The 27,776-nt window shown below is 44.7% G+C and overlaps 1 protein-coding gene across 3 annotated transcripts in view; it reads left to right on the top strand.

Annotated features, from left to right (window-relative positions):
- The window catches only part of CARHSP1 (calcium regulated heat stable protein 1), a 36,728-nt gene that overhangs the window by 5,271 nt on the left and 3,681 nt on the right, over window positions 1-27,776 (top strand). Inside the window, exons 1-3 of one of the 3 annotated variants that reach the window (XM_037385748.1) lie at window positions 13,834-13,957; window positions 14,209-14,401; window positions 17,357-17,479. In XM_037385748.1, the coding sequence (XP_037241645.1) occupies window positions 14,229-14,401; window positions 17,357-17,479 (296 nt within the window). In that variant the 5' untranslated portion in view covers window positions 13,834-13,957; window positions 14,209-14,228. Of the gene's footprint in view, window positions 1-13,833; window positions 13,958-14,085; window positions 14,114-14,208; window positions 14,402-17,356; window positions 17,480-27,776 lie in introns of those variants that run through there. The other 2 variants (XM_037385746.1, XM_037385747.1) reach the window with 2 other exon arrangements.

Here is a 27,776-nt window from a genome sequence, read left to right as displayed (position 1 = left end):
GTCCAGTTGGGGAGGAATTTTTGTTTTATGTTAGTACTTGTTTAGTGTTTGGTTTGTTTACGTTGCACGGCTGGTCAAATTGACTAAGGCACTCTAGCGATATAGACTATATTGTTTTCTGAGCTCCTGCCTTCTCAGTGATTGTTGTTTGGTGGTATGATTTTAGAAGGCTGGTAAAAGGCATTTGCTTGTTTTCAGTTACATCAGTTATTTGATTAAAGTAAACCACAGTCATGATTGCCACTTCTTGACAATTACTTAAAAGGGTAAATTAAACTGCCAAAAAGCAACATAAAAGAATTTCCTGTTTACAAAATTTACACCTGTTACTGAGGTGTAAAAAAAATGGTTTGGATTTTTTCACCCAGCTCAGCAAGGGCAGTGCCTGTCTGTGTGGTGGCACGTCCAGACCAGGAGCTCTGCTGACAGCAGCCAGGAAAGGGAGAACTTACTCAGCTCTATTTCTTCCAATATTTGGAGAAAATCTAGCAATGGGGATTATGAAATTTGATGACAGTCTTTTCATAGAACCTCTTTGTGATGGAGACTGGTAGGAGGAGTTCTTAAAGTACTTCAAAGTATTTCATGTGGTGTTTTTTTCATTTTACTACTGGTAGGGGAGAGAGTAAATAGAGTGAATATTTGTATTCACCTTCTGCTTTGTGGTGTTAGGGAAAGTGTGTCTGAAAAGTGATCTTACACAAGTCTCAGTTCCTGAATAAACATGTGCTTTGTTTCCATGCAGAAAGGCTGCTTTTCCCTGTGCCAGGAATTCTGACAGAGGCCTAAAAATTATTTTCACTGATGTTTGGAGCACAGGTTCTAGAGGAGGAAATGTATCTTTATATATGTTTGTGCAGCTCCACTGTCTTCTGATACATTATTTTTTTAAAAAACTATTTTTACTTTTCCCCAGTACCAGGTTTAGGCAAGACGTATCTCTGTCCCTGGGGATACGAGATGCACTGCAATGTCTTTTACCCACAGCAGCAGGGACTTCAGGAAAGAAACTCACTGCTGGAACCAGGCCAGGCTGAATCTTGCAAAGCACTGCCGACAGCATCCCAGGGTCACAGTATCGTCATAGTGCTGCCTACACTGCCTGTTTTTCACGCAATGACCTTTCCCACCCTCAGACTACTCATGTAGAAAAACCTCTCCTGAAAATCCTCCCAGAGGAGTAAAATAAGAAACAAAGATAGTGTGCACAGCTGTCTTGGCATTTATCACATCCCTGTGGGGAGAAAAGTGTTTTTGCTGGACACTCACTAGGCTGGTATAATTGGAGTCTGGAATCCTAATCAAATTTAAAACACTTCATTGTGGCTGGGCTGCAGTGCTGCCTCTTCCCTGGCACAGATCCTGAGGCTGAACTCTCTCTCTGGTACCCCACTCATGTGGAGCCAGGCAGCTTGGGATCTCCTGGCCATGAAGACCAGGGTGAACCCACCAGACGTGCATGCACCTGCTTTCCTGGTGCTGTGGCACAACTTACTCTGCATTTGTGGCTTGTTTCTGAGGCAGGCAGATATGCAAGCTTACCTGAGGTTTCTTAGATGTGTAGCACTAGGTTTCGTGCAAAACATTGGTCTAGATAAAAATAACGAAGGCATTGTTACCTATTTCCCAGCCTTCGTTTCCTTGCTGATCTCTAATCTCTCTTGGTTGTGGATTTGTTCCAGCTTCGTGTCACTTCTGTACAGGCCCTTTGTGTGTTGTGTTAAACCCTTGTGGGAAGAACTGCACCCCTGGGGCTGTAGGAAAGAGCACCCCAGCAGCCCTTTTCTCCTGGCTGCAAGCATGAGTCTTGCCTGCATTTGGCAGGAGAGACTTGAGTCCCAGCTTGCAGGGTACAGTGTTGGGCTGTGGATCTTGGACATATGAAAACGCTTCTCCAGAGAGCCCTGTGTGAGAGGGTGTGTGGAAGGTGCATCTCCATCCTTGGTGTGTCCTGTGGTATGTGTGTGGGGCTTGTTCCCAGTTGGGCTGCCTGCCTTGTGCTCCAGGTGTGTGTGGCAGGCAGAAACCCATCTTGCTTGATGGTTTTGGGTTTCATCTGTCCCTGTCAGGGCTGGCTGTCAGTGCCCCTCTGCTTGCCTGCACCCTGCATTCAGTACATATGGTTTTCTAGGTTTGCCCATCTTGGCTCCTTCCACCAGGCTCGGTACTTCTGTAGCCCCTGGTGCTAGCTGGTAGGTCTGGGTACCCTGTTGTGGTGCTGGTGTGTTGCTGTGTGCGTGTGGGAGGCTGCTGTCAGCTCCCAGTGAGCAAATCTGGAAAATGTTAACATCTTAAAGTCACGTAACTGTTAGCACATGGCCAAACAGATAAATTGAATCAAAGTAATCTTTCATAAAGGCACTCACCACCATTGCTGCACACAGTGTTTGCTCTGCTTGTGTGTCCCATTCCCTCTGTGTTTGCGGTTGAAGTAGATACTCTTTGGGGTAGCAACTGCTGTAACACAATGCTTAGTACAGTTTTCTATTAAACGTGCTTCTATATTGATTTTCAGTTTTATACCTGAAGAACATAACATGCCTCAAGATTCATCTGCTTTTTTCAACTCTGGCAATTGATTTTTACCTTCCCTGAAGAGTCTGAGTGCTTGTTCCCTTGCTTTGTTCTGTGTTGGCTTTTGAGTGTTAACACAGTAGACCTAAATAACAGCAACAGTATCTGTGATTCTGGACAGCTCTGTCCTGTTCCGTACACTTCCAGCATATCACTGGAGCTGTGGCTCTCGAAATCACAGCGTGCTAAATAGTTTTGTTGATGTGTAAGTAGGCACGAAATCCAGCCTCGCACATGTGCCTGTGCTGGCGCGGTGGTTTTGCAGGCAGTAAAACACAATACAGCTCCTTTTGCCATTTAACTGGCTCTGAACACAGAGTGGATATGCTGAGCAAGAAAGACTAGTTTGTGCACACACAGTAATCAGGGAAAGCGATCAAACTCCCTGTAGGTCCATTTTCTCATTAGTTGGCCAAGAACGATGCGTTGACTACAGTAGACTTGCTGGACTACTGGTATTGTAAGCCATTTTTGAGACTAAAAGAATTCTTTTCCTAGAAGTCTGAAGTGTAGCGTTAGTGATGTTTTCCAAACCGCTATCCCAGCGGATGTGATGGAGGATTTGTATAACGTGTAGTTTCCAAAGGGTTCAGAGTGTTTATTGGAGTGGCTGCTGTCCGTCCCTGAAGCAGTTCTGGAGGCTGTGAGCTGTGGGTGTGTGCTTTGGCTCTATTACTATTCACGCAATCACAGATTTGATTACACCATATAGGGACTACCTGTTTGTCAGTGCAGGAGGCCACACGGATCTGTTTAAAGCAGCAGCTCACAGTGGGGATAGCTCTGCTGCCCAGACTGAGCTGAGGAGAGGTCTAACAAGGCATAAGGTAAAGGGGCAATGTTTTCTGTTTTACAAGTAGTTTGGTTGCATGTGTTTGCTTATGTATTCTCTGTTTTGCAAGTAGTTTGGCTACGTAAGAAGAAACAGATCTGTGCAATGTGTGTATTTATGTAGTGCTTGTCCTATAGACTTTAGTTAAACAAATAAGACTATTTCAGCTTGAGAGTCAAAACCGATTAGTTTTATAGTGTTCATGAAGTGCTTGCCTCCCAGTGGCAGGTGAGTATGACTTTTACTTGTGAGAGAAATTAACAAATGCAGAGCTTGAAGATCCTTTGCCTCAGTCTCCTTTTCACCAAAAGCAGAATGGGACTTGCTGCAGGGAGGGTTTTTTGGTCTTGGGACAGGCACCTTGGCAGTGGGTGTGCTGCGTCCCGTGTGCTGCTGTGGGACACAGGCATGTGCTAGGACTGGCTCAGCAGTCGAGATGCAGGCTGAGGAGGCACGGCACAGCCCAGTGGCAGAGAAGAGTGAGGGAGTGTTACCTCCCCTTGTTAAGCTGATGTGCACGAAGCCTCTTTTCAGGTCCTCAGTGGAATGATCCAGACTAGACTGAGACTGCCTCTGGATTTGAGCAGGGAACCGAGGCTGGCTGTCATCAGCCTCAGGAACCTCTGCAGCTCAGCCAGGGTTTTCTATCCAAAGGTACGAGGTACAGCCATTGCTGGTCCTCACTAGGCTGCTGCAAAGGAGGTGGTTATCTTTGCTTTACAGCTGAGGAAATGAGGATGCTGGGGGGGGTGTCTCAGGGCCACAAGCACAGCTTGCATACGGCATGGTGAGATATAATGTAAATTGGGTTGAGAAATACGGTGGAGGGACGAAGAAAAATAGAAATGCAATTGTTAAATGGGCCAGTGATCTATAAGCATACATACATGTACATATATATGAACTTTCTCCATTACAATTTAGGTCTGCCATCCCACCTTCTGTGTTTAAGTGTGTGTGTATGAAAACATTCGCTTTGGTTAATTTTAATGGAATATGTGTATCTACACTTCTGAGTGCTCTGTCAATTAGCACAGGCTAAATATGTGTTTCATCAAGCAGTCGTTGGAGTGATGAAGCCAGTCACTAACTTTCATGCAGGTGGAATGTAGTTTTAAAACTTTGCTGTGGTAGAAGAACCCATTGTAGGTGCAGCTGCTTGCATAGGGAGCAGTTGTGCCGCTGGAGCCTGGGAACTAGGTTGCAGGTAGGAAGGTGAGGGACAGGATAGGACAGGAGGTGGCTTTAGTTGAAATCAAGTGCATTTCTTTGTTGCTCAACAGAAAGAGAGAATTTTCTTCACTCTTGTGTCAGATACAGAGGATTGTCTGTTTCCTATTTCAGTAAATCATATGTCTGTTGGTCATTAATTGATATTGATGCAGGTTCCCAATGATGTCTCAGTCATAAACCTGTTGTTTAATTGATTTCTGAGAGATCTAACTGCAATATACTCAGGTTATTAGACTAGGATGCTTAAAAATATGTGTAGAGGTGTCAGGCAGTGAGACTGGGAGATGGCCTGTGCATTGGGATAGCTGGAAAACAGAGCCAGGCCTGGCAAAAAGGAGTCCGGGGGTCTGTATGTGCCTCATAGTACTGGTGTGAGAATCACATTGTTTGTGAGTGGTTTCTGACTGCATCCTGCCATCTGTATCTTGCTGTAATGCTGGCAGATGTAATATCCTCAGAGGATTGTTTTTTTTCCTTTGCCAATACTTGTATGCCTCGTAAATTTCCATGGTTATAGATCTCTGTAATGTGAACTGTTTTCCCCTATTGAAAATGTTGATTAGGGAGGAAACACAGTGAACTAATTGTTCTGAGTAACACTTGAGCCACACAAATATTTCAGGGGATTTTAGTAGCCTTAAAAGGCTCAAGGATGCACATGAACAAACTTACCCATAATCGTGGCTGAAGTTTTGTGATGTGAGAGGAGGCTGAAAAGGGGAGAACTTCTCAAAAGTGCCTAGGAATTTACATATGTATAACTACTCTTTATAGTAGTATTACACTGTATAAGCCCATTTGCCTTGTAGATGAGACCTAAGATGCTTAGACACGAGATATTTCTCGTGTTTTGGTATAAATATTTTCCACCAAAATGAAATACATCCTGGAATAAATTCACATGGGATGTACCAGCACAGAAGTAATGGCAGAGGGTGAGCTTCAGACCTGCAAAAGCACTGAAGGAGCCCCTGAGTTGTGGAGCTTGAGAGCGACTACTGGAAGAGACAGCTTGTCCCCTGTTCAGATTTATATCGTACTTCATTTGGAAAATACATAAGCTTATTGTCATTGGGCATGTGTAGCAAGAATAGGATGAGATGTATTATGTTGCCTCTGCTATCCAAGAACAGAGTTCCCAGCCTGGGCTAATGGAGGCATAGTGAAGGGAGCAGGAGTCTAGGGTGATCAGTACAATGGTTCTGTGCTGGAGACCATAAAACATTGAATAGCTAATATCTGGTTTCTGGCCAAAACCAGCTAACTTGTTGACAAGCTAAATCTTTAGAAGTATTTGATACTAATAGGGTTTATTGTCTAAGAAAGAGTAATGCCAGCCATTCAAGTGACAAATCAGGGGAGTGATTTAGAAATACTAAAATGTGTTTTTAAAAAGGCATAGGTTTTTCTTTTGTACTTAGAAATTTAAAAGGGGGAGGGAACACCAGAAAGAAGCTTGTAGCTCCTCTTGCTCTTTTTCCCATTTATGCCACTTCTGGTGGAAAAATTAAGGTTTGATTTACCAGTGAGCCTGCACCCTTCCCGGTGTGCTCCTCTGAGCTAATGCTTCTTTCCCATTTGGTCCCTTGCATGTTATGCCCTTCCTTCCCTTTCCTTTTCTTACCTTATTTGCTATGCTCCATCGTTTGATCTCACTGTCCTCTCTTAATGTCTCCATAAAAAGGGCCACTCACTGCCCACTAAAAGGAGTTTTTGGGGTTTTTTTTTTTCACAGACAGTTAAGCGGTGAGACTCCTTGCCACAAGATACTGTGGGTGCTAAGAGACTGTATGAGCTCAGGAGGAGTTTTAAAAAACTCCTAGGAGGTTGTTAAACACCACTATGCAACCTTTGGTTTGGTGTCTATGCAAACCATACATCCAGGATGCTGTAAAGATGTTGAGAGTAAGCACCACTGTGTACTCACTCACCTTATACTTAACTCTGACCTAGCAAGCCACACTTGGCTACCAGAGTCAGACTGAGTAAAGTCATCCTGATGTTCACCCATTTCACTGCAGAAGTCCTTTTGTGGTCTTCCTTCACAGTTCCCTGTCCCTTTGTTACAGCCTGCCTGAGACATATGAAGACTAACATATCTGGGGAAACCTAACACTTGCTGCTGTAGGTGATGTGCTATGTACTTGGCTCCAGGGAAAGAGTGCTTGGAGCAGGGCTTTGGGAGCTGGCCTATGTGCCTTTGCCCCTGGGTCTGGCAGTGCTGATGTTGCTGGCAGTGATTTTGCAAGCAGCTGAGCAGTGCTGCGACATAGTGTCACTGTGCTGCTACAGAAACAGCCGAGTCTCTATATTGGCAGTTCATGCAGAAAGCAGTTGGCAGACTGAAAGCAAGGCAAGATGCCGGGCACTGCACTAGAGGCCTTTGCACGCTCAGCATTGTGATCTTGCTAGTCCTGGAGTGATGATTCATGATCTGCCCGCAGCTGTGCCTTGGACTTGCTCAGGTCTGGGTGGTTAGCTGCCCCAGCAGCACCTGGGTGGGTGCGACAGCTTGTCCCCACTGTGATGGCTCCCACCTGGTCCCACCATGTGTGTTTGGTGAGAGGCTGCTGTGTCCTGTCCAGGTACAGGCAGTCAGCAGGGGCTGCTGTGCAGGTCTGTCTCCCAGACTTCATTCAGGCATGGTGCTCTGCACCCTGTGGATGTGGATCGGCAAGGAAATGAAGTGGTGTGCACAATCCTTAGACTCACCGTGGGCTTACATGTCGGGTAAGGTTACCTCTCCACTATACAGTGTGTCCCGGTGCTGGAGGTGCTCACACTCGCCCCACCAGCCTGTCCCAGTGCACAGGACAGGCTAATGCCAAGCTGATGGTAGCTCTGGTGCAGGGCTCAGCTCAGGCCCTTCCAGCCTTTAGCCTTGGTAATGCTATGGGCCCATTCTTCACAGCACTGCAGGCTTTTCCCCCTGCTGATAAGGCAGAGTTTCCCAGAGCTGCTATGACAGCACTTTTCCTGTGCTGTTTCCATGCCCTTCTCATACTGTTCTCGTGGCCTTGTACCTGCAGCTGTGGTAGTGTGGGCATGGTGGGTGCCCATGAAAATCCCCCCTCTTCCTGCCCTCCCTGCCCTGTTGTGGACTTTTTGGTTTATACTGGAGATAACCAAAGCAAAGCGTTGCAGATGATGGTCTTTTAAATACTTGATCACATTAGCCAATAATACATGTGAACAGGAACTTAAGTCACTGGGCAACACTTGCACCCAATTAGCATACACTAATTATTACCATCACCTTCAAACATTGATTTCATCCTTGCTTGGGAAGAGCTCCCAGAGGAGAATGCATGTCTGGGACATGTCATTGCTTGTCCATGTTCACCATGAGCAGGGAAGAGTTTTTGATTTCTTTTAATCTGCTCTTTAAACAAAAAGAGTTGAATAAGTGAGTTTTTGTAAGCAGACTGTGAGAGAGTATGAGGGGAGAGGTGCTGGTCTCAGGACAGCTCTGTGCCGCTCCCAACTCCGTGACTGCTGCCCAGCATTGCCCTGGGCAAGTTACCTTACCACTGGGTGCTGTTGTGTTTTGCTCCCACTGAAACACTTTTTGACAAGATGTAGGGTGAAGTACGGTCCTCCTCATGTTGTTGTGCACACTCTTTCTTTAGGCAAATGCTAGTGAGTGCTGTCACCTGTGGCATCTGACCCACTACAGCTGGTTATGACCTCCTGTGTTTGCTTACAAGCAAAGGACCCCGGTTAATTCTGTTCTGGGCAATTGGGAGCAAGAAGTGTGGCGTGAATCATGGTGAATACTGGATTTCCAGCCAGAGAGGTTCTATATTCCTCTGTATTTTTGAAAGAATGAGCCACAGGGTATTGCTATATATCCTTCAGTATAACCATAAACCAGTTGAAATATGTACCTAATCTAACTGTCTGCTCTGGTCCTTAACCTAAATGCATTTTTAAGTGTATCTGGCAGCTTACACAAACAGTGGAAAACACAGGATGTAAGAAGTCTTCATCGATGTACTATATAGGCTGCTGCTGACAGTTCCCCTCTCATGCCCTTCTGTGGTCTCTGCTGTGCAGGGCTGGTTTGTGCTGCGTGGGCAGCATTGCTTTCAGACACAGCAAACTGCTCGCTAGAGGAGTAGAAGGGCAGCCACTGTGTTTGGGGAAAAGATGGTCACTGCTGAGGCTGCTTGGCAATAGCTGTTGCTGCTTAAACTCAACCCTGTTTTAATCCAACTGAATTTATATGCACAGACAAGTACTAGGGAATTTCCTTGTGTTTTGTTGACCTTGTAATTAGGCCTTAACTGGACATAGGGATGGTTGGGCAATGTCCTGGTCTCCATTAACTGCTAAGTCACTACGGTATGTGGGCACTCCTCTGCAGCCTCTTAAGAGCGTAATGTTTGTACCATAATCCTTTGTGTTGACATGTCACATGCATGTTGCAACACCTCTTTCAGTGTTAATTGAAATACCAGTATAAATTGTGGAAAGTTACTCATGCAAACTAAGCTGGAAGGGGAAGCTTTTTGAACCAGCTGTTTTGTAATTGTGTGTGTTTTGTAAGCGCTTAACGCCGTGACGCAGGAAAGGGTGCTGTGATGCTCTGCAGCACTGGGGTCCTTGCGTACACTGGGGTCTGAGTGCCAGAAAGTGCTTTGTAAAGAAACTGCAGGTTGAGAGCAGTCCTGTGGCCTGGCGCTCAGGGTGAGTGGGTGCTGGGGTGCCTCAAAAAGGTGCCAGGGAGCTGGGAGCTGCTTTAGAAGAACTGGGGTCACCCTTGAGACCCAGGCACCCCTGGTTCCTCTCCTCCCTCAGGGCAAGGTAATGCAGGGAGGAGAGGGTCCCAGTGCCTTCACTTTTTCAGTAGATGAAAGCAGGGAGCGGACATGCTGTTGGAAAAGGGCACTTTGGAGCAGAGTAATCAGTCTCTGTAGTGCTCACCGTGTACCAGCAAGCTGAGTTTTTTCTCTTGCCGAGAAGAGCTTGTAGCTGTCAGCAGAAGAGCCGGCAAAGCTCAGGGGTTTATCTGCACAGCTTCCTTAGAGAAGGAAAGAAATGCAGCTGTGTAGAATAAATTTGGAAACCAGGACATTTGAAAGTGAGTCACTTAAAAAACATTCTTGACATTGTTCCTAAATTCAAGGAAAACCCAGAAAACAAATTTTCAGATGTCCATATTCTACTTTGAGGTTGAAATGAAAGAGCTAACTTCCAGCAAAACCTAGCTGAAAGGGGCTGCTCTTGAGCTTCAGAAACATGGTGCTGCCTTTGAGGAAAGGCCTGGTTTTCCAGGCCTGTGTGGCCAGTGTTAGCCAGTTTGTAGACCATCATGGTACCTTCTGAAAACCAGGCTAAGGGGGCTAGAAAGAGCTTTTTCTCTGTGCTGGAGCACTGAAGCATGCAGAGCAGTGTTTCCTGGGGATGAGCTCTCTGCCTGCTACCTGGATGTGTTACAGTGTCTGCCATGTGAAAAAGAAACTGTTCATAGACTGAGAAGTATTCTGGGGTCTGTCACCCTGCTGTATCCATTTTGAATTTTTTCCCAGGCATTTCCTTTAGTTAAAATTGAGACTAGTTTTCTGTGATAAGAGTTATGCTGGTCAGAATGGATTACTCCCTCAAAACTGCTATTTTTAAAGGTATGGGATAGACTTAAAGAAGAATAGCAAAAGAATGTATAGATACATGGAGAAATGAAGGTGGCACTTACCCTAAACCTTCATTACTTCAATACTTATTTTGGGTAGCATTTTATGAAGAATTTCAGAAATTTCTCCTGCATGTGTTGCATTCTGTGCTTTGTAGATCACCTGTTACAGATGACATTTTGGGATCACTTTGTGTACACATTGGCCAATCGTTCTGAAAAAAGTATGGTAAAAAAAATGGTTTTGCTTTGAAATGTTAAATTAGTCTATTGTTTCCCTAATGCTTCTGTGGTTTATTTTATTTATATTTTAGTTTGGTGCATATGTACAGTCTAAATAAAATATTAAAAAATCACATTGGTGAAAGATAAATGATGCATGTCGAATGCAGAGTTAAGGCTAAGGTGGCACATGGTTGGAGTTTCCTAAAGAGCCTGAAGTATTACCACCTTGCGTCATGTTACATTCATTCTGTAAATGTAGCATGCCTTTACCTGAAGGCAAATATTTTGCTGGCTCAGGCAGAAGGGAGATACTGTCTGTATTGTCCCTCATCTCTGTTGTAGCTGGAATCTCACGCTGCTGGGCTTTTTGTAGCTATGATTTGCTGCTATGAAGTACTGGCTGCCTTCACAAGGCACAGCAAGCGGGATGCTCATGGGGAGCTCGGGGCAGGGTGCTCCATTAGCGCTGGTTGGGGCTCATGCGATGCCTTCCTTGCCGTGAGGAAGTGGAGAGTGGTGGCTGGGCTGGAGGGACAGGGGAAGACTAATGGAAACAGGCTGGGAGGTGGTGGGCTTGTGAGAGATGTAAGAAAGTAGGTTTGTTCAGCTAGTCACAGAGGGGACAGTATTCGTGGTTGCTGAGGAAGGGCTGGTAGGCAGCTGTCTGAGTCTTAAGGGTGACTGTTGATTTGCAGAAGGTCAGTTCAGAACACAGACTAATATCCGAAAAGCATCTTTGAAGGCTGCCAGTAACTGCATTTGGAAGGCAAAACTTGTGTGAAGGGGAAGGCTGGGGGTGTGGGGTTTCAGTTTGAGTGTTTGCTGTGGGCTCCCTGCATAACCACTGCGCAGCCTCGGAGTGCCTCCAGCTGCCCGTCTGGGTCACGATAGTGTTTTTGCTCCTTCAAGAGTGCTACCAATGGAAATGAGTTAATCCCTCTGTGAACAATGTCAAGACAGTGGCTGAACCAGAACAAGCTGAAATACCTAAACTCCACCTTAGTCTTTGGAAAGGTTCAGATGAAGTGATCTTCTGCACCGAGCAAGCTGAGCGGAGGGTCTCAGGAGGCAGGAACTGCTATTATCCCACTGTACGCAGTGCAGTGTATAACTTGGTAATTCAGTGTGCAATCCTTGTCATTGTGTCTGATTTTTACAATTGTTGGAGAAGCCCAAGAGGCAAACAGATGTGCTGGTGCACTTGCATGAGCAGTGATAGAACATACATGCCGATATAGAGTATTGCTGAGCTGTAGTGTAGCCACAGGCTTCCTATTGCTGCTTGTTTGCATCCCCTCCTCTTCTGAGCTGTACTCGCTTGCTGCAGTGGGTGTGAAGTCGAGCGTAGCTGCTCCTGGCTGCCTCCAGCTGTGTGCATTTGTGTATTAGCTCTCACCGAGCTCTATCATGGTTTAGGACTTGTGTAATAGAAATTATGAGAGTCAAGGCCATTCATCTACTTTGGCCGTGGGCAGAGAACAAAAAGGGTATTTGTATAGTGAAATGGCACTGAATGTTCTACATCACTGTTTTATTTTATGTTTACAGAGCAGAGGGCACAAAAATAACATAAATGGGAACAATAACATACGTTAGCACACTTCTGACTCTATTTAGCTGCCTTTATTTGTAAATATTTTTGTGCTTCGTCTGTGTTTTGAAGAAAGGAGGGAAAATTCTCCTGCCTCTCTACCCTTGTTTGAGGAAGGGGCTGGGCAGTACATTGTAGTTGGCTCTACTGAATTGCTGTGGATGGGTGAATAGCTCTTCATTTTGCTCGTCACCTGACAAGCTGGTTTATATTTAGAATAGGAGAGAAAGTGCGATTCTGAAAGCTGTGTTTTCCCTTCTGCAAAGGCTAGACTGTGTGTGCTGAGTTATCAGAATGAGTTTTTAATTGTTTCCTCTTATTTTTCCTGTGACTTATTATAGTCCTGCTATGTGAAACATGCATTCCTTGAAAGCAAGGCACCCAAAGGAGAGTTCTTTCAAAATCTGAGGACACTTCCTCAGTACTGGTCAGCACAGCAGGGCTCTTTGGAGGAAGAGAAAGTTTGGAAAATCCTGTTCCTCTGGTGTTACCATCTCTGTCTTAGCTGAACACTGTTCCATGATGCTGGGCAGGTCATTAGCTGATGGGTAGCAAACGCCATCTGTATTTGAAATGCCATCTGTAAAGCTGTGGTTTTGTTTTCAGCTGAGATGTTGCTCTTGAGAACAGTGTGGAAATCTCAAGCTGGTACACAAGGGAACATGACTATCTACTTCTACCTTCTCAGCACCCTGAGCAATTAAACACAAAAGCCTTTGTTCCCTGGTGACTACATTCTTAAGAGGCCTTTTTAATTTTAGTCCTTAGTTTCAGGAAGAAATAATGGGAATTTGTCATTGACGAGAATGCTGCATCTCTCAAATGTCATGTGAAGGATCCACTCCATAATTCATGGGCTAGGGAGTGTGGGTGTCAAAAGGAGGGTGCATAATGGATGTAAGAGATTTCAGTTCAATGAAACTATTAGTCTTAAAGGCAGCTTTTCTTACCTGTATGGCATTCTCTTGACCCAGATCGCCACACTTTTTGCTAAATCATCCAGATATCCAGATATTTTTAGATTTTCTTAAGTAAGAGTGTGGTGAGTTATTGGTTATTTTTGTACAGTTTATTCCCCTTCCAATGCAGATGGGGAGTTGCACAGTAATACCAGAGCAGTGCTGATTGATTTTTCTTCTGTCACTGCTGTGCCTGTAAGCCATGCATTGGTGTGTGTAGAAGTGCTGCTGTTTCTTATCAGTCCTTCTCTTTCCATGGATTCTGTGAGTTAAGCTTGTTGTGTGATGAGGTGGATATTGCTGTTGGTGTGCTGAGAAAGGGGCCTTCTCCCTTCTCTGCTGTAGGATGTGAGTAAGAGCAAATGCGGCTTGGGCTGCTGGGGGTCTGATGGTAAACATGGACTGTTGGCTTCCCAGTTCCTGGAAGATTGCAGCAGACACAGACCTCCAGATCTCTACAGGCTGGAAGAGTTACTTCCCTGCAGTCAGCTACTGCCTCTCAGCTTTGTCCGTGTTCCTGTCCTCGGCAGAGTAAATTAACTGCCTGCCTCAGTCCGAAGTGAATTAAGGAGCACTCGTATGATTTTCTTCTTGCAGTCAAGCTGAGCTCTGACAGAATGTCTAATTATCTGCACTAATATCTGACCAGCAGCAATGGAGTTAGCATTGGTGATTGTATTGCCAGACTAACCTCCAGTAGTGGAGGTGCAGCCTTTACTTCAGCATTTCTCCTTCTAGTGTTTCTTTCTTGTAATGTGTGTTTGTGTGCAGATACAGGAGGCTCCTCTGCACTGTGGGTGTTCAAACCCCATCTGTCTGGGAGCTGTGTGGGGCACACTGATACCGAGTGTTGGGGCTGAGCTCTGCTTCAGGAGCCGTTGCCTGCGAGTGAGGCAGGAGTAAGCAAATAAGTAAGTGTTAGTGTTAGAGTAATCTCTTTTCAGTGGAGCATCCTAGTACAGCTTACAAAAGCTGTGAGATTTAACAATAAGTAAACTTAAAAAAACCAGCTTGACACAGAGCAGGAGTTATTGGTGCAACTGTGTCCGTGTGTATGTCTGCAAAAAGTGAGTCATATTCTTACAAAATAATCAGCTGAAGAATTTGTGACTTCTATGACAATTCCCATTTTGGGCTAAGTCAGATCTCTTCCTCTCTCTAGGCTTTTCTCAGGTATCAGGAATGTCTTCTGAGCCCACTTCATCTGCCTCGCAGCAGTCCCCCACCTCTCCACCCTCACCCAGTTCTCTCCATCTGCCTGAAAACCGCAGGGTGAGAGATCGCTCCCCGTCACCCATGAGAGGATACCTCATTCCCAGTCCACTACCCACCCGACGGACCAGGACATTTTCAGCGTGAGTACTGGTTAACCCGTGTTTCATAGACACAACCAAACTATTGTCTTTGGGCAGAATGATCGCCCCCCTGCCAAGGGGAAGGGAGTTGGGGGAGGAGGGTTGTATCTGGAAGATGCTTTGGTATTTTACTGTTATCTCTTCTCCAATACATTCTGATACCACTAGATTCTTAGTCAAATATCCTGTAGTTTTTCAATGCTCTTTTTGTGCAAAGGGTGTTCAGAGTCTTTTCCACTCTTTTAAGACCAGAGTTTTGCAGGAAGGGGAAAATACACTTTGATTTTTCTAAACAGAGTTCCTTGTCTAAAGCTTTGCTTCACTTATGACACAGTTGTGGCTCTTGGGACTAGTTCCTGCTGGAGTTTCTTCATCAGCTCCACCTCCTTTTTTGGCATGACCTCTCTTCTCACCACCCCTGAAACACTGGACCAGACTTTACTGGATATTTTAGGTTTTTTTACTCCTGACATATGTGCTACCATCAGCCAGGTTACATTTTAGGGATGGTCCATGACCTGGTCACTTTTCAGAGGGCTTTTTTTCCTTTTCCTATTCAGCTTTCACATCTCTATCTTAAGATTGTTCAAATAGACCTGTAAAACACTGATTTTCAAGGTATGGACCCTGATCTCTTTGGTTCTCTGAGATTATATGAGGTTTTCTGTGAAATGTCATGAGGTTTGTTGCTATTTGTAGTTGTTTGAGGTAGTGATCCTACAGCAAAGCTGGCTTTCCCTGAGCTTTCCTGTGGCCCTGCGGTGCCAGGCAGGCTCCTGGGAGCCTGCTGTCTGAAGGGGACTTCCCTGCACTGCAGCAGCAGAAGATGGTGTTGCAAGGTTTGGCCATTGCAAAAAATTCCCAGTGCCTACGATGGGCCTCCCAGTGGGGTGCTAATCTGCAGAAGGCAATGTGGGCTTCTTTGTTAATCTCAGTGGCCCTTGAATCAGGGTGTGAGGGTATAAAGGGAGGCTGTGCACTTCTGTGTCACAGTCTTGCAATTACTTCTGTGTGAGGGAGGTCTGGCAGTGCTGAGTGGAACGCTGTGGAAGCAAGATTTCAAACCCGCAGCTAGCCTATTTTATGTTGCTTAATCTAGTTGGCATGCTTTTTCCTTTTGCTTCTTGCTGTGCAAGAAGCAGCTCTTCAAGAGTTATCCATGCAGATTTAAATAGCATCAGTCTCAACAATGCTTCGTATTAAAATTTCTGTATTCAAAATGAGGGAAAAAAGAACAGCAGCAGAAGAAGAAAAACTTGGACGTTGTCAGTTCCAAAAGCCTTCAAATGCCCTAAACTTTGTAATGAAAGTAGATTGCTAAAAGGAACATAATTGACTTGATAATTGGGGTTGCCCTTGAAAAGCAATTCCAAGCTAGCTTGCCTCAGTGCTGTGTTAATAATGAACTCTTTGTAATTCTTCTCAACTGTTAATCCTAATCTGGTTCTTACAAAACTGAAGAATTTGTTATTTGGCTTCGCAGTTCTTTTAATTATTAATTAGTGTAGGAATCTTGCTGTATTCATTTGCCCTGAAAATCAAAATAGCTCTAAATTTTTGTTATTTATTTTTAATGTCCTCTTTAAACAAGGAGAGATCTAGGTGAGCTCTGGCTGCGCAGTTGTATAGAAAAGATGAATGTGACAGGCAGTGGTTTGTTATTCAGTGAGATTGTTTGATTTTGGTTCATTTCAAGTGTGGGGCCTTATCCCCCACAGAGCTTTATCTCCTTGAAAGATGCAATTGAACTTGAATGGCTTATTTAGGGCAGTGAGTGGTTTTCTGTGTAGCAAGCACTTGTGGGGTCAGGGTGTGTTGTCAGCTTTATAGAGCTGGAGATTTCTTTTTCTTTAACACTTCTAACTGTATTTCTTTAGTGTTTGGTTGACTTATGTAACAGAGCTGTTACCACATCTTTTAATTGTTTTATTTAGCCTTCAGAAAACTTTTGGGAAAGCGATGTCAAAATTGCCATGATGCATGTAACCATATAGCAACACAATCACTTACTGAGTTTGACGAATCACACCAAAACCCTTTTCTAACACAGAAGCAACCTAGTGGATAGTCGTGGCATGAGAAGGCCCTGATCTAGTAACTCCTCTGTGTAAACCCCCTAAGATGGCCAAAATGGTTGGCTTCATAAATGAAAGTATTTGAGTGAGTTGGATCCCTGGAGATTCAACTCAGCATATTTGTTGGGGAAAAGGATTTAATTATGCAGTTTTCAGGATGGGTCATAGTTCATTCAAGTTGTCTTTCTTGATGGCAGCAAGTTATTCTAAAAGTTTGTCTTCAAATCTGTCTCATGTTAAAATACAGGTCCCATGACAGTGGGGGAGGACATGAACCTTGAGTCTTGGTGTTATGCATACCAGTTAGGCTTCGTAGCCTACTGGAGTCACTTGCAGGTGAAATAATGACTTCACTGGATCCCAGTCTGGCAGGATGATGACAGACATGTATGCAGAAGGCATGTGTGTGTATGTCATACATGTGTACACATTTATACATGTCTTTATGCGCTGTGTTCTCTCAATACTATGTGCACACACTTTCTGTTAAGTTTGTGAAAGCACGTACAACACCTAGGTGTACGTTGGTACTCCTGAACTCATGAAAAGTATAAGATGCTTACATTTAGCATAGTGTCTAAAAGAATATTTGGCAGCGAGGTACAGCAGATGGATTCAAGATGGCAACTGATGAATAATAACTGATATATAATGCTAGCAAACACCTTCATCATCCTTATCTCTCTTTAAAAGGCTACAGGCAGAACGTGTGCAGTGTATGAAACTGAGTATTAAGCAGCTGCTACAGAGGAGTATACTCACTGAGGTTAAGTATTTGGACTGTTGTACTCATTTGCTTAGTGGGCTCTGGCTGACACACCTGGAAGCTGGTGCATCCATGCTCATCAGTGAACTGCTCTTTTTGTGCTTTCTTTTGCAGAACTGTCAGGGCATCGGAGGGTCCCATCTACAAAGGCATCTGTAAATGCTTCTGTCGCTCAAAAGGCCATGGCTTCATTACCCCAGCAGATGGGGGGCCCGACATCTTTGTGCACATCTCTGAGTAAGTCACTTGGGTGGTCGAGGAAGGCTGGAGCTTTGGTTTGCCTTTATTACTAAATGCTCTTGACATTTCAGATGCAGGTATGGTTTATGATCTGTCACCCTTACCTCAGCATAGAGGAGTTATGCAGATGTTACTGGCAGTGATAATTATGCTGTTCTTTTCCTGTATTGCTATAAATCTGTTTAGTTAAAAACTAGAAGACAATCCTGTCAAATCCCTTAGAATGAGCCGTGCAGTTTCACCCAGACCCAAAAACTTGCATTTACCTGAAGCCAATCATCTATGCAGTACTCGGTTTTAATTTAAAGATTTATAGCACTGAAAATTCACTACTTTTACTTTGCATTGCTTGTACCGTTATTAAAATAAAGGTTAACTACTGTTAAGAAAAGTCATACTTCATTACTTCCTTGAATTTATCTAGCTTCAATTTTGAGCAGTTTATAGCTAAAGCTTTCTCTGTTAAAGGGTTCATTACTATCTCCACTTTTTTGCCTTGAACACACCTCTGAATCTGCCTTTGGATAAACTAAACAGATTAAGCGTTTCAAGTCCCTCTTTCTCCTTTTTCTCCCATCTAGCACAGTCTTTCCAGTCTCTTTTCTAAGTGTGCTGTAGAATTTAAGTCTAGTTTCAAAACAATACACTGTACACATACTTTCAGTATATGGAGATAAAATCTTGTCCAGACTTCTGCTCTGTTTTTCTTTCTATACATCCCATAATCTCATTAGCCCTTTCATCCCTAGTCTTTTGCTGAGTTGCTTATCTGCTCTGACCTTAGTTAGCATCCTTTGCAGCGTCAGAGTTTGGTGCAGTCTTGGATACAGTCTGGCATCCCTGGCTGCAGTGTTTGCATTCCTTGTTCTTAGATGTATGACTTCATATTTGGTTGCACATCTTACTTGGATAGGCCCTGACTGCCAAGGGATCCAGATCATACTCGGTGACTGATCTGTCCTTGACTGCTTGGCTAATCTACAAGGTTTTATAGACAATTTTGTATTTGTTTTTGGATTGAGATGTCAACCAGCGTTGGGCTGAAACTGGTCCCTGAGAGCAGGTACTAAGATTGCTCAATTGTTTTCCGATGACCTCTTTTAGATCTATCACCAATTTTTAGTCTACCTATTGCTTACAGTGTTGAAGCTGTATAATCCTCATTTGTTGTTTGGAGTGGTTATCCAGTGGCAAGTCAACAAAAGCCTTACCACAGTTGCTCATGCTGCCTCTGCTAGCTTTCCTGCTTGTGCATGTAGCACATGTCCTTGATGAAGGAGCCCATTGGCCGCCTTCCAGTTTTTTGAAATGTTACTTCGTGATGGGTGTTGGCAAGCCAAAGGTTTTTAGGACTCATGGGTGCAAATGGGCTGAGTGGTCTGATGTATGTGTTCAACCCAAGGACATGTTATTTAATATCTTCTTTTTCTTTCATATGATACAAATGCACTTTCTCCTTATTTCCTGAATAACTTAAAAATAACATTTCTTGTATCACAATCTAAAAATGTCACTGTGAACCGTGAACCTCTAGTCTGACCTATACAGTTACTGATCAGCAAGGTTTTAGTTAAAACAGGCCTCTCACAGAAACATGAATTCTCAGCCTTATAATGATTTCTTTTTAAAGAACTACATATTTTCAGTCCTGGGTTTTTTATCTACGTTTTGTCTTCCAATTAATTTGGTAAAATTCTCTTCAGTTATGAGAAATTAACCCTTTTATAACCCTAAAGATAACCTTTTGATCGAGGCTGCCCTTCTGTTTGTCTATACAAAATGTGAACTAATCTTTCAGGCGTTCCCAGTTCCTATCCTATGGTCCAACACATCTTTCTCTCTGGGCCCAAAATGCAGTACTTGATTCTGGTACACTAACTGCTCCTCACCTCAGTGCTCTTCCAATCTGCTATAATTCTTAGAAACTCCAGTGGTGATGTTTTTCTGTTTGGCTGTTGAAGACTCCCATGTGTCTCCTATGCTGAAATCCTGTGTGACACCATGAAAATAATTTGTTGTCTGCTGTGACGTTTGGTGGTCTGTGAGAGGGGTCCCCTCTCGTGGGCTGTGCTAGTTGGCGTTTTGATCCCATGGGCTGTGCTATTTAGTGTTTTGATCCCGCATGCTTTCAAAACTTTGATTGTGAGCCGTCAGCAAGCTATATTTGAGTAATTGTGCCCAGAATGTGGCGTGCCACTCTCCCCTTTCTTCCACCCGCTCAATCTATCCTAAAACGCTATTGAACAAGTCACCAAGGTTGTAGATGTTCATGGTCAGCCACACTTCTTGAGGTATTTTCAGCATGTTTATTTTGCTGATGTGTCTCAAGTTCTCTGCTGCTGTCACCCAGCTGTGCCCTCAGGCCACCCCTGCATGGGAAAGCTGAAGCAGATAAAGGATGAGAGGGGGAGAGCCACTGTCTGGGCAGGGGGTGACGGGCTCTGGCCCCCTCGGGTACAACCTCCAGCTTCCCTGGTCTCAACTTGGTGCCCTGCCCGCTGGGCCAGGCTGCTTCTCTTCATTTCTAGTTGCTTCATTTCAGTCTAATGCTCGCCTGCTGGGAGCTCTCTCCTTATGCCATGCTGCAGTACGCTGCAGCCTTCCTCTGCTACAGCAGATCTCTTAAGCTTACTGTAGATGAGAAGATTGGAGGGACCTCCTCGATCCCATCTGCTGCTGAAGGTGCCTGTGCCTTTCTGGCAGATGCTTTACCCTACCCACTCAACAATTTGAGTGCTGGGGATCCACCGCCTCCCTGGGCGATCTCTTCCTGTAATCAACAGACCTGGGTCTTAGTTGTTTCTGATGTTTGACATCTCCTTTGCTTTCAGTATGGCCCTTCACTTCTTCCATCTCCACACCAAGTAAATGACACCTTTAATCTTTAAGCCTATCATTTATGTGTTCAAAGACTGTTTTCTTTGCTCTTTTCAGAAACATTTTTAGCAAGGTTAGTTCATTTGAATTTTGTAGGACTGAAGGATGTGCTTTATGGAACTTCTCTAGGCTCAATTCTGCTCCTTTGATGTCAGCAAGTTGGTTTTTTTTTCTGTTGAACCAGGACTGGGACACTGTTTTAAATGTTTCTTATGTCAGTCCCATCTCAGAACTTAAATTAAAAAATAGCTGATGTTGCTGCCTCAACCTGTTAGTCAAAAGTGCTATTATTAAAGTACCAAAGTTTTCAGCACATTGTGTTCTTTAATGACTCTGAGCATATTTGAATTGTTGGAAACAGCTTTTAGTGCTAGAGGGTGGTGGTATCACTGTCTTAATTCTGATGCAAAGCAGCACTGGAAAGGTGAATTAATAATGCCTTTCATTTCAGTTTGCTTCACAGTGAATTAGAAACTTTACTCTTTAGTAATGGGAATTGTTTATTGCAACAGCATTCTGTAGCCATCACTGTGGCTCAAGGGACTCCAATGACTCTGGTTTGTGTAGTGTGAGTTTTGAGATACTGCTTATGTTAATCATGCAATTCTTTTCTATCTATTTTACTCAGTTAAACCTGAATGCACGAGAGACATCAATCTGTGCACTGTCTCAGTGTGCTATAGGCATCTACTTGTAAAATGAAAGAGGATTGTTTCTCCTGAATCAGTTCTTCCTGAAAGCTAGGATTTCAGGAACATGGATAAAATGGTACGCCAGTCTGGATTTGGCAAGATAGACACTTCCTCTGTGTTCACCACTAAGCTGTGAGGATTAGTGAAGGTTTTGAGTATTGGGACCAGCTGCCTGTCTTGCAGATTAATATAATTTGAAACATAAAAATTTAATTTGAGGAATTAAACTTTTTCTTCCCTAAGCTTTGGGGAGCTGTAGGGTTACACTTCAGTGAAAGCATCCTCTGTAAAATGGAATGTCTGTTTCCTATAGCTTTCATGTTATTTTTGTAAGGTAATAACTCTTACATGGTATGTCCATTTCCATAAATGAGCATTAGCCTAAAAATAAGGTCAAATACATGTGGCATTCAAAAGCTTCTTCACTTGGCATCCGCAAAATTTTCTATTTCAATACGTATTTCAGTATGATGTCCCTGCCCAGGGCAGATCCTTCTCAACCCAGACACCATTCAATGATTCTATGATCTTTGCAATCGTTTAAGGTGCATGTGGACATGTTTTGGGAGTGGAACTTGCAGCAAAGTGGTGTTACTGTGAAGCTGGAGTTGTCAAGTGTGGGTAGATCCACACTATACAAAATGTCAGTTTGAAATACAGGTTTTAAAGGTCTTTTTCATCTGTGTGCCTTTGTCTGTTTTAACAAGTAGCCCTGAAGACTGGAGAAAATTTGTTTTGGATTTTGGTAATACTCGTGTGGAGCCAGTTCTTCTTTTTAACTCATTAGGTACAAATGTACAAAACTGTACAGTTAACCAGGGCAGCCTTGGAGTTATCTTCAAATGCTGACACTAGTAGGTGGTAGCTTTTCCTTTTGAGCCGTCCTTCTGTAGCAGGTAGAGGCATGGTGGCAGCTCTAGTGACAGCCACTGCAGGTGGTGGCAGCTTCCCGGCAGTGCTCGTGTCACCTTCTTGGATCGGTCTGTGGGTAGAGCATCTGGGATTGAAACAGTGTACCACAACTGCAGCACTGCTGGTGCTTGAGACGGGCAGATTAGAGGCAGCTCATGCACACCAACCTGAGTGACCGTTCCTGCCTGCAGATGCATGGCCTGAAGCAGTGAGGAAGCCGTCGCAGCCCTGCCACCAGCCAAAGGTGCCAGTCACAGGCTCACTGCTGCTTTCTGCACTGCACACGCAGCAGGTCCTGCTTCCTTGTGTTTGTTGAAAATAGTTCTCAAGTTGGTATAAACAATTGTACTAGGAAAATGTTACGGCTCGTTGAGTGTGGTGACATTTTGTTTTTCTTGGTTTCATACTTTGCCCTTCTCCAGAACAGAAAACAAAATGTGCTTGCTAGTAGTGAGTGTCAAACCCCAGCTGGCAAGCACAGGGATGGAGGAGTTGCGGAGATGGTAATTCCAGATAATGTCTCTGGAAAGCTGGAAGCAAAGGCAAATTCATTTGCCTGGAGTGAAACTTCTAAAAAGCCCGTAATTATGCTTTTAATAGTGACATGTACTGTTAATGCTTTCATTTCCACCAGCCTGTATCATGATCCACTCTCACCAAATGGATGGTGTTATTGTGGCATCAGTGCTGAGAACCGTTTCCTCCCTGGTGTCTTACCTCTCCCGCTGTTGTTCTGTAGTGTTCTGTCAGCTCTCACAAACAGGAGCCATTTTGGTTGTTACTGAAATGTAACGGCTCTGGTGGCTTCAATTTCACTCTCTTGCCATCTTCCTGTAGAGGTGGCATGTTTCTGGAGAGCAGATGGGGAACCCTTGCAGTGGTGGCTGCAGAGGTCCCCTGCCTTGTGCTGGGGGTGGCCGCACAGGTGGGTTCCTATCAGCTCAGCTCCCCAGTCAGGGGCCTGAGGGCATGTCCAAGGGGGGGCAGGGGCGGTGGGGTGGGGGTGTCTGTAGCACAGATTCAATGATGTGCTTTAGAGCACTACATAAGAATCCCACTCTTCTGCTTTCCCAGTGTATTTGGGAGTGGGCACATGATGGATACTCGTTTACTCTCTGGGCTTTTGAGTTTTACTGGGATTTGGCCTGAAGCCTGTGTACCTGCAAGGGCAAGTCAAGGAGGTAGTTCACCAGGGAGCAGTGACAAATGAATGACTGCACTCTTGGTTTTTTTAGAGATTTTATTTTGCAAAAGCAGCTGATTTAATGGAACAGAAAAAACACGTGCAGTGCTTGTGGGTTTTCTGCAGTTTGCTAGTACTTGGCTCTGAAGGGGAAAATGCTGCATTGCAGAGGCCTTCAGGCTGTCCTTCAGGTGCGGTTCCTGACCCCATGCTTAGTGATGGCTTTGGAGAACTGACGCTTTACTTCCCCTGGGACACTGACACACAGCACTCCTGGGTCTCTGGAGAGATCCTGAGTTTGCTGTGCTTTGCTTGTGTGTTGTGTTGTGATCTCAGGAGATTATGTTTATAGTGCCTGTAACTCAGGAGTACTGACCAGAAATGGTGTCTTGGTGAGCTCCCAAGTGGAGATATGGGCCCGTTCTGCTGTTCTGCCAGTTACTGGCTGTGCTGGAGATGTACTATCAGCCGCATCTTCCTGCAGGAAGGGACCCAGCTGGGTATCTGCTGCTGTCCTGCTGCATTGAGGAGCTGGCTTTGAGCTTTTCATGTCCATGGAGAGATCATCTTTTCATGCTCCTTTCTTTCCTCTGATTTTCTACCGGATCATTATGTTTAATGGAAAGCATTAAATCTCTTCTGGCTCTTCTGTGATGCTGTTCTTCTGGTGGAGTATAACAATATGGGCTGGAAATTTAACTGATAATTATAAACAAACTGAGAGCTGAATTTGAGCTGAGAGAACAAACCTTTCCAGCCTCTCTGCCTTTTCTGTGAACTAGCAGCAAAACAGTTTCTGCTGGCTGCAACCGACTGCTGTGGGGCTGTGGGAAGCCAAATCTGAGCTTTCTGATTTCCTTCAAAGTACTTAAAGCACTTAATGACTTACCTGCTTTGGGCTGCAAGCTTCCTGATGTGCTTTCTGGTGCCTTGCTGCATCTGTTGAAGTGTCTGAAATTAGTAGATTATCTGGGACGGGGAGGGGAGGCAGCAGATTACCAGATTTTACTTGAGGGGTTTGGCTTTTTTGCACCTTTTCCTAAGGGTTCCCCGCACCCCCCCAGCTGGCTCAGAAAACTCACCTTGCACTAGTGTGTGCAGGAGAGCCAGCTTGCTGTGGTTGTTACTGTTGCAAAACCTTCCCAGGATCTTCGCCTAAGTGATACAAACTGTACTAGGTCAAAAGCCACGACTCAGGCTCTGTCTGCAAGCCAGGAAGCGGGCATTGAGGACGGCTGTGGCCACCCGAGGATGGAAGTCCTTTGTGGTTAGTGAGCACGGAACATAACTGCCCTGGAGTTGGTTTCCAGATGCAAACAATAGCTGTTATTGGGACAGGATCCAAGTTCCATGCTTGCAGGAACAGGCATTTTTTCTGTACCTCTGACTGAGTAAACATAGGCATCCTTGGAGAGTTCTTCCTCTTGTCATCACCAGTTTCTTCCTCATGGAGTGTGGTGTGCTACCTAGTGTTGAACTAGCTGCTGGAAGTAGATAGAGCCATAACTACCCCTGAATGTGGATTCAACTCCGATGACTAGAGATGTCAGTAGAGAACTGGGCAAGAACATGAGGTATCCACTGTACTGGGAGGAAAGTGCAGCTTCTGTCCTAGACAGGGCAGCTCCTGGGACGATCTCTCTGCAATGGCACAAAGGCCACGGCAATCCAGTGCCAGAGACCTTGAATATTAACAGCTGGGATTCTTCAGAGTCTGGACCTCTTTTACATTTTCTGTCCCAGTTATGTGACTGGTGGGTGAGGCAGCCCTGCTCCTGCTTTGCCTACCAGCTGGCTTGATAAGGTCATCGCTGGCTTTGCTGATGAATGCTGGAGTGCTGTCCTCTTACCCTGGGGCTGCATGGCAGGGCATTCGGGATTAGTAACTCAGAACAGTTCACCACTCTGTCATGTCCTGCTGTTTAATGAAAATACAGGTTTCCTGGGAGGTGTGTGGAGCTGTGAAATGAGCTTTAAGAAGCCCATGAGATAATGCAGCCCATTGATCCATGTGGCTATATGGTGTGATCCATGGCAGCTTGTTGACTAGCAAGGCTCTGAATTCACTGAAAACTCTTGTTCAAAAATGTTTCCATGTAACTTTGTCTTTGTCCCAAGAGGTTTAAATAGAGCCCTGGAATATGGATAGCAGCTGTGAGAAGGAAGAACTAGAACATTCCTTATTTAGGTAATTTCCTAATAACCTCCCAGTTCCCTAAAAATAGTGCAGGATAAAATTCTCCGCCATACCAGACTGGCGCTGAGCTGGGAAATGGGAGTTGCTGGATAATCTAAAACTCACTCTATTGTGTCTCTACTGACACTAACATCAGGAAAACATTTCCTATTTTTAGCTTGATTTATTGAAGTGTCTTAAAGTTCCTGGATATGTAGATATCCATTATTTTGAATAAAATTTGCATACCAATCTCTTAAATAGTAGTGAAACTCTCCATCTCTAGATGAACATTGAATAGATGAACCTTTATTGTATAGTTAGGGTAAAAGTAAAAAATACAGATCTAAAAATATTTAATTAATATATAACATCAAAAAGTCCATGTTTAACTTTCTCTATCAAATTATTCAGGTAATTTATATTGTATATAAAGTGGCTGTTGTAGGCTGAATCTGTTCCAAGATCTCTGTTTACTTTCTCTGATCTTTTCCAGTTCATTTCCCTCCCAGCCCTTACGGCAATTGCTTTCTGATGGAGGATCTTCCCGCAGCTTTCTGCAGGGCTCTGCCTCCAGTGCCATACCATCTCATCACCTTTCACGTGCCATTTCATTGTTCTTTCTTGACACCGCCAAAAGTACTGCACAGTCTGGATGTTGTTTGTTCCTGCTTATAAGCAACACATAGCGGTACCAATGCTGGAGTAAGTCTGCATCTGTCCCAGAAGCAGCATTTGGTGGGCAAACAATGTGCTGGAAACATTGTTCACAAACAAGTTTCCTCAGGCTGCAAACTAAGACCTTTGCCCTCTTGCTTTTCATGTGCGCTGGGGACAATGAGTTAATAATCTCGTGTTCAGTAGGCACCAAGTATAACTGGTAATCAGAAAGCTGTAGGACAGAAAAGAATGTCTGATCTGTGGGAGAATGTTTTAAAGGCCAAAAGCAGAAAATTAAATTTCAGCCATTTGTGTGGCCACAAACTTTTTGCACAGCTGTGCAAAGGACAGGCCTTGTCTTCATGAGGTAAGGTCAACTCAACAGCAAGGAAAGAAGTAAGACAAGCTAGGGGATGAGAAGAAGCCGTGTTGGGGTTGAATCAGGTTTTATCACAAGCTTTAGTCTCTGGTAGTGTCAGTTTGGGTAAGGAAAGAAACCAAGAAAGGATCTGGTGCTGTCAGCATAATGCTCGGCCTTCTAAGAAGTGCATTCTAATGTGGGGAAGCGTACCTTTCTGCGTAATGCTTACAGCTGAGCTGGCTCTGGGGCTGCTGTGATCTTTTTAGTAGAAAGGACAGGAGTAATTAACCTCAGGATCCAAGCATAAGAAGTCTGGGTCAGCAAACGTTTGGGTTTTTGATTTTGGTATTTGGTGTGGGGTTTCTTTTGGGTTTTGGTTTGGCAGACCAGTGGCTGTAGACAGTACCCTGAACAGTTGTCTAACGAATGCTGAGGAGTGCAGTGGCTTTCGGTGATAGCTGAGTGTCCTCCAGTCTGGGCTGGTCCCTTTACTTTTCCTCTCCCTGACTGCAACTTGTCATATGTTAGGCAACTGTTTCTGTGTGTGTACTGATTTGTTTGTTCTTAATTTCTTAGAAAAACAGGACCACTTTGGTTTTCAGTACACCTACACCCCTTTTTTACCAGAACCTATCCTGGTATATATTCATAGTTCAGTTTAACTCGCCCCAACAAAACACTAATCTTTCTTTTTTTTAGCACTGAAGCTGTACTTCTTCACTTGAACTTGAAGATTCAAGTGATAGCTAATTTACCTCTGTTTTTCAGGAGCTTAAACCCCAACATTTGTGTACTGGCACCTCTTTGGTACTTCAGGAGATGGTGTAAATCCACTTCCCTTGGCATTAACCATACCTACTGAAATCTTTTGCAGATTTCAGATGTTTATTTCGCTAACTGCATCTTATCCTGTTTTACAGGAGCTTTTAGAGAACATGTAAGGTTCCTGTTAATTAAAAAACCCTTTCAGCCAAGCGTGCGATCCCTTCCTGGGAAGGGCATCCGTTTCATTTGATGCCTGCAAAGCGGTGACCGAGCTCACCGCTTGCTGTGCATGTTCATCCTCCATGCAGGAATCAAAGGAAATGCCTAGAGCTGTGGAGTGGGCAGCTGTAACGTCAAGACTGGTGCCGCAGCCCATTCCCCAGCACCCTGCCCAGCTCTGGACACGCTCCAGCCCCTCTGCGTCCCTCCTGCCGTGAGGGGCCCGACACTGACCCCAGGGTCCGAGGTGCAGCCTCACCAGTGCCCAGCGCAGGGGGACGGGCACTGCCCCGGCCCTGCTGGCCACGCTGTTCCGGGTACCAGCCAGGGTGCTGCCGGCCGCCTTGGCCACCTGGGCACACTGGGGGCTCACGCCCAGCCGGCTGCTGAGCAGCCCCCCCAGGCCCTTTCCCACCGGGCACCTTCCCAGCCCCCTGCCCCAGCCTGTG

Source organism: Falco rusticolus, chromosome 4, assembly GCF_015220075.1.
Source record: "Falco rusticolus isolate bFalRus1 chromosome 4, bFalRus1.pri, whole genome shotgun sequence".
Lineage (NCBI taxonomy): Eukaryota > Metazoa > Chordata > Aves > Falconiformes > Falconidae > Falco > Falco rusticolus.
The sequence above is the reverse complement of the archived record's forward strand: the minus strand, read 5'-3'. Positions and strand labels throughout refer to the sequence as shown.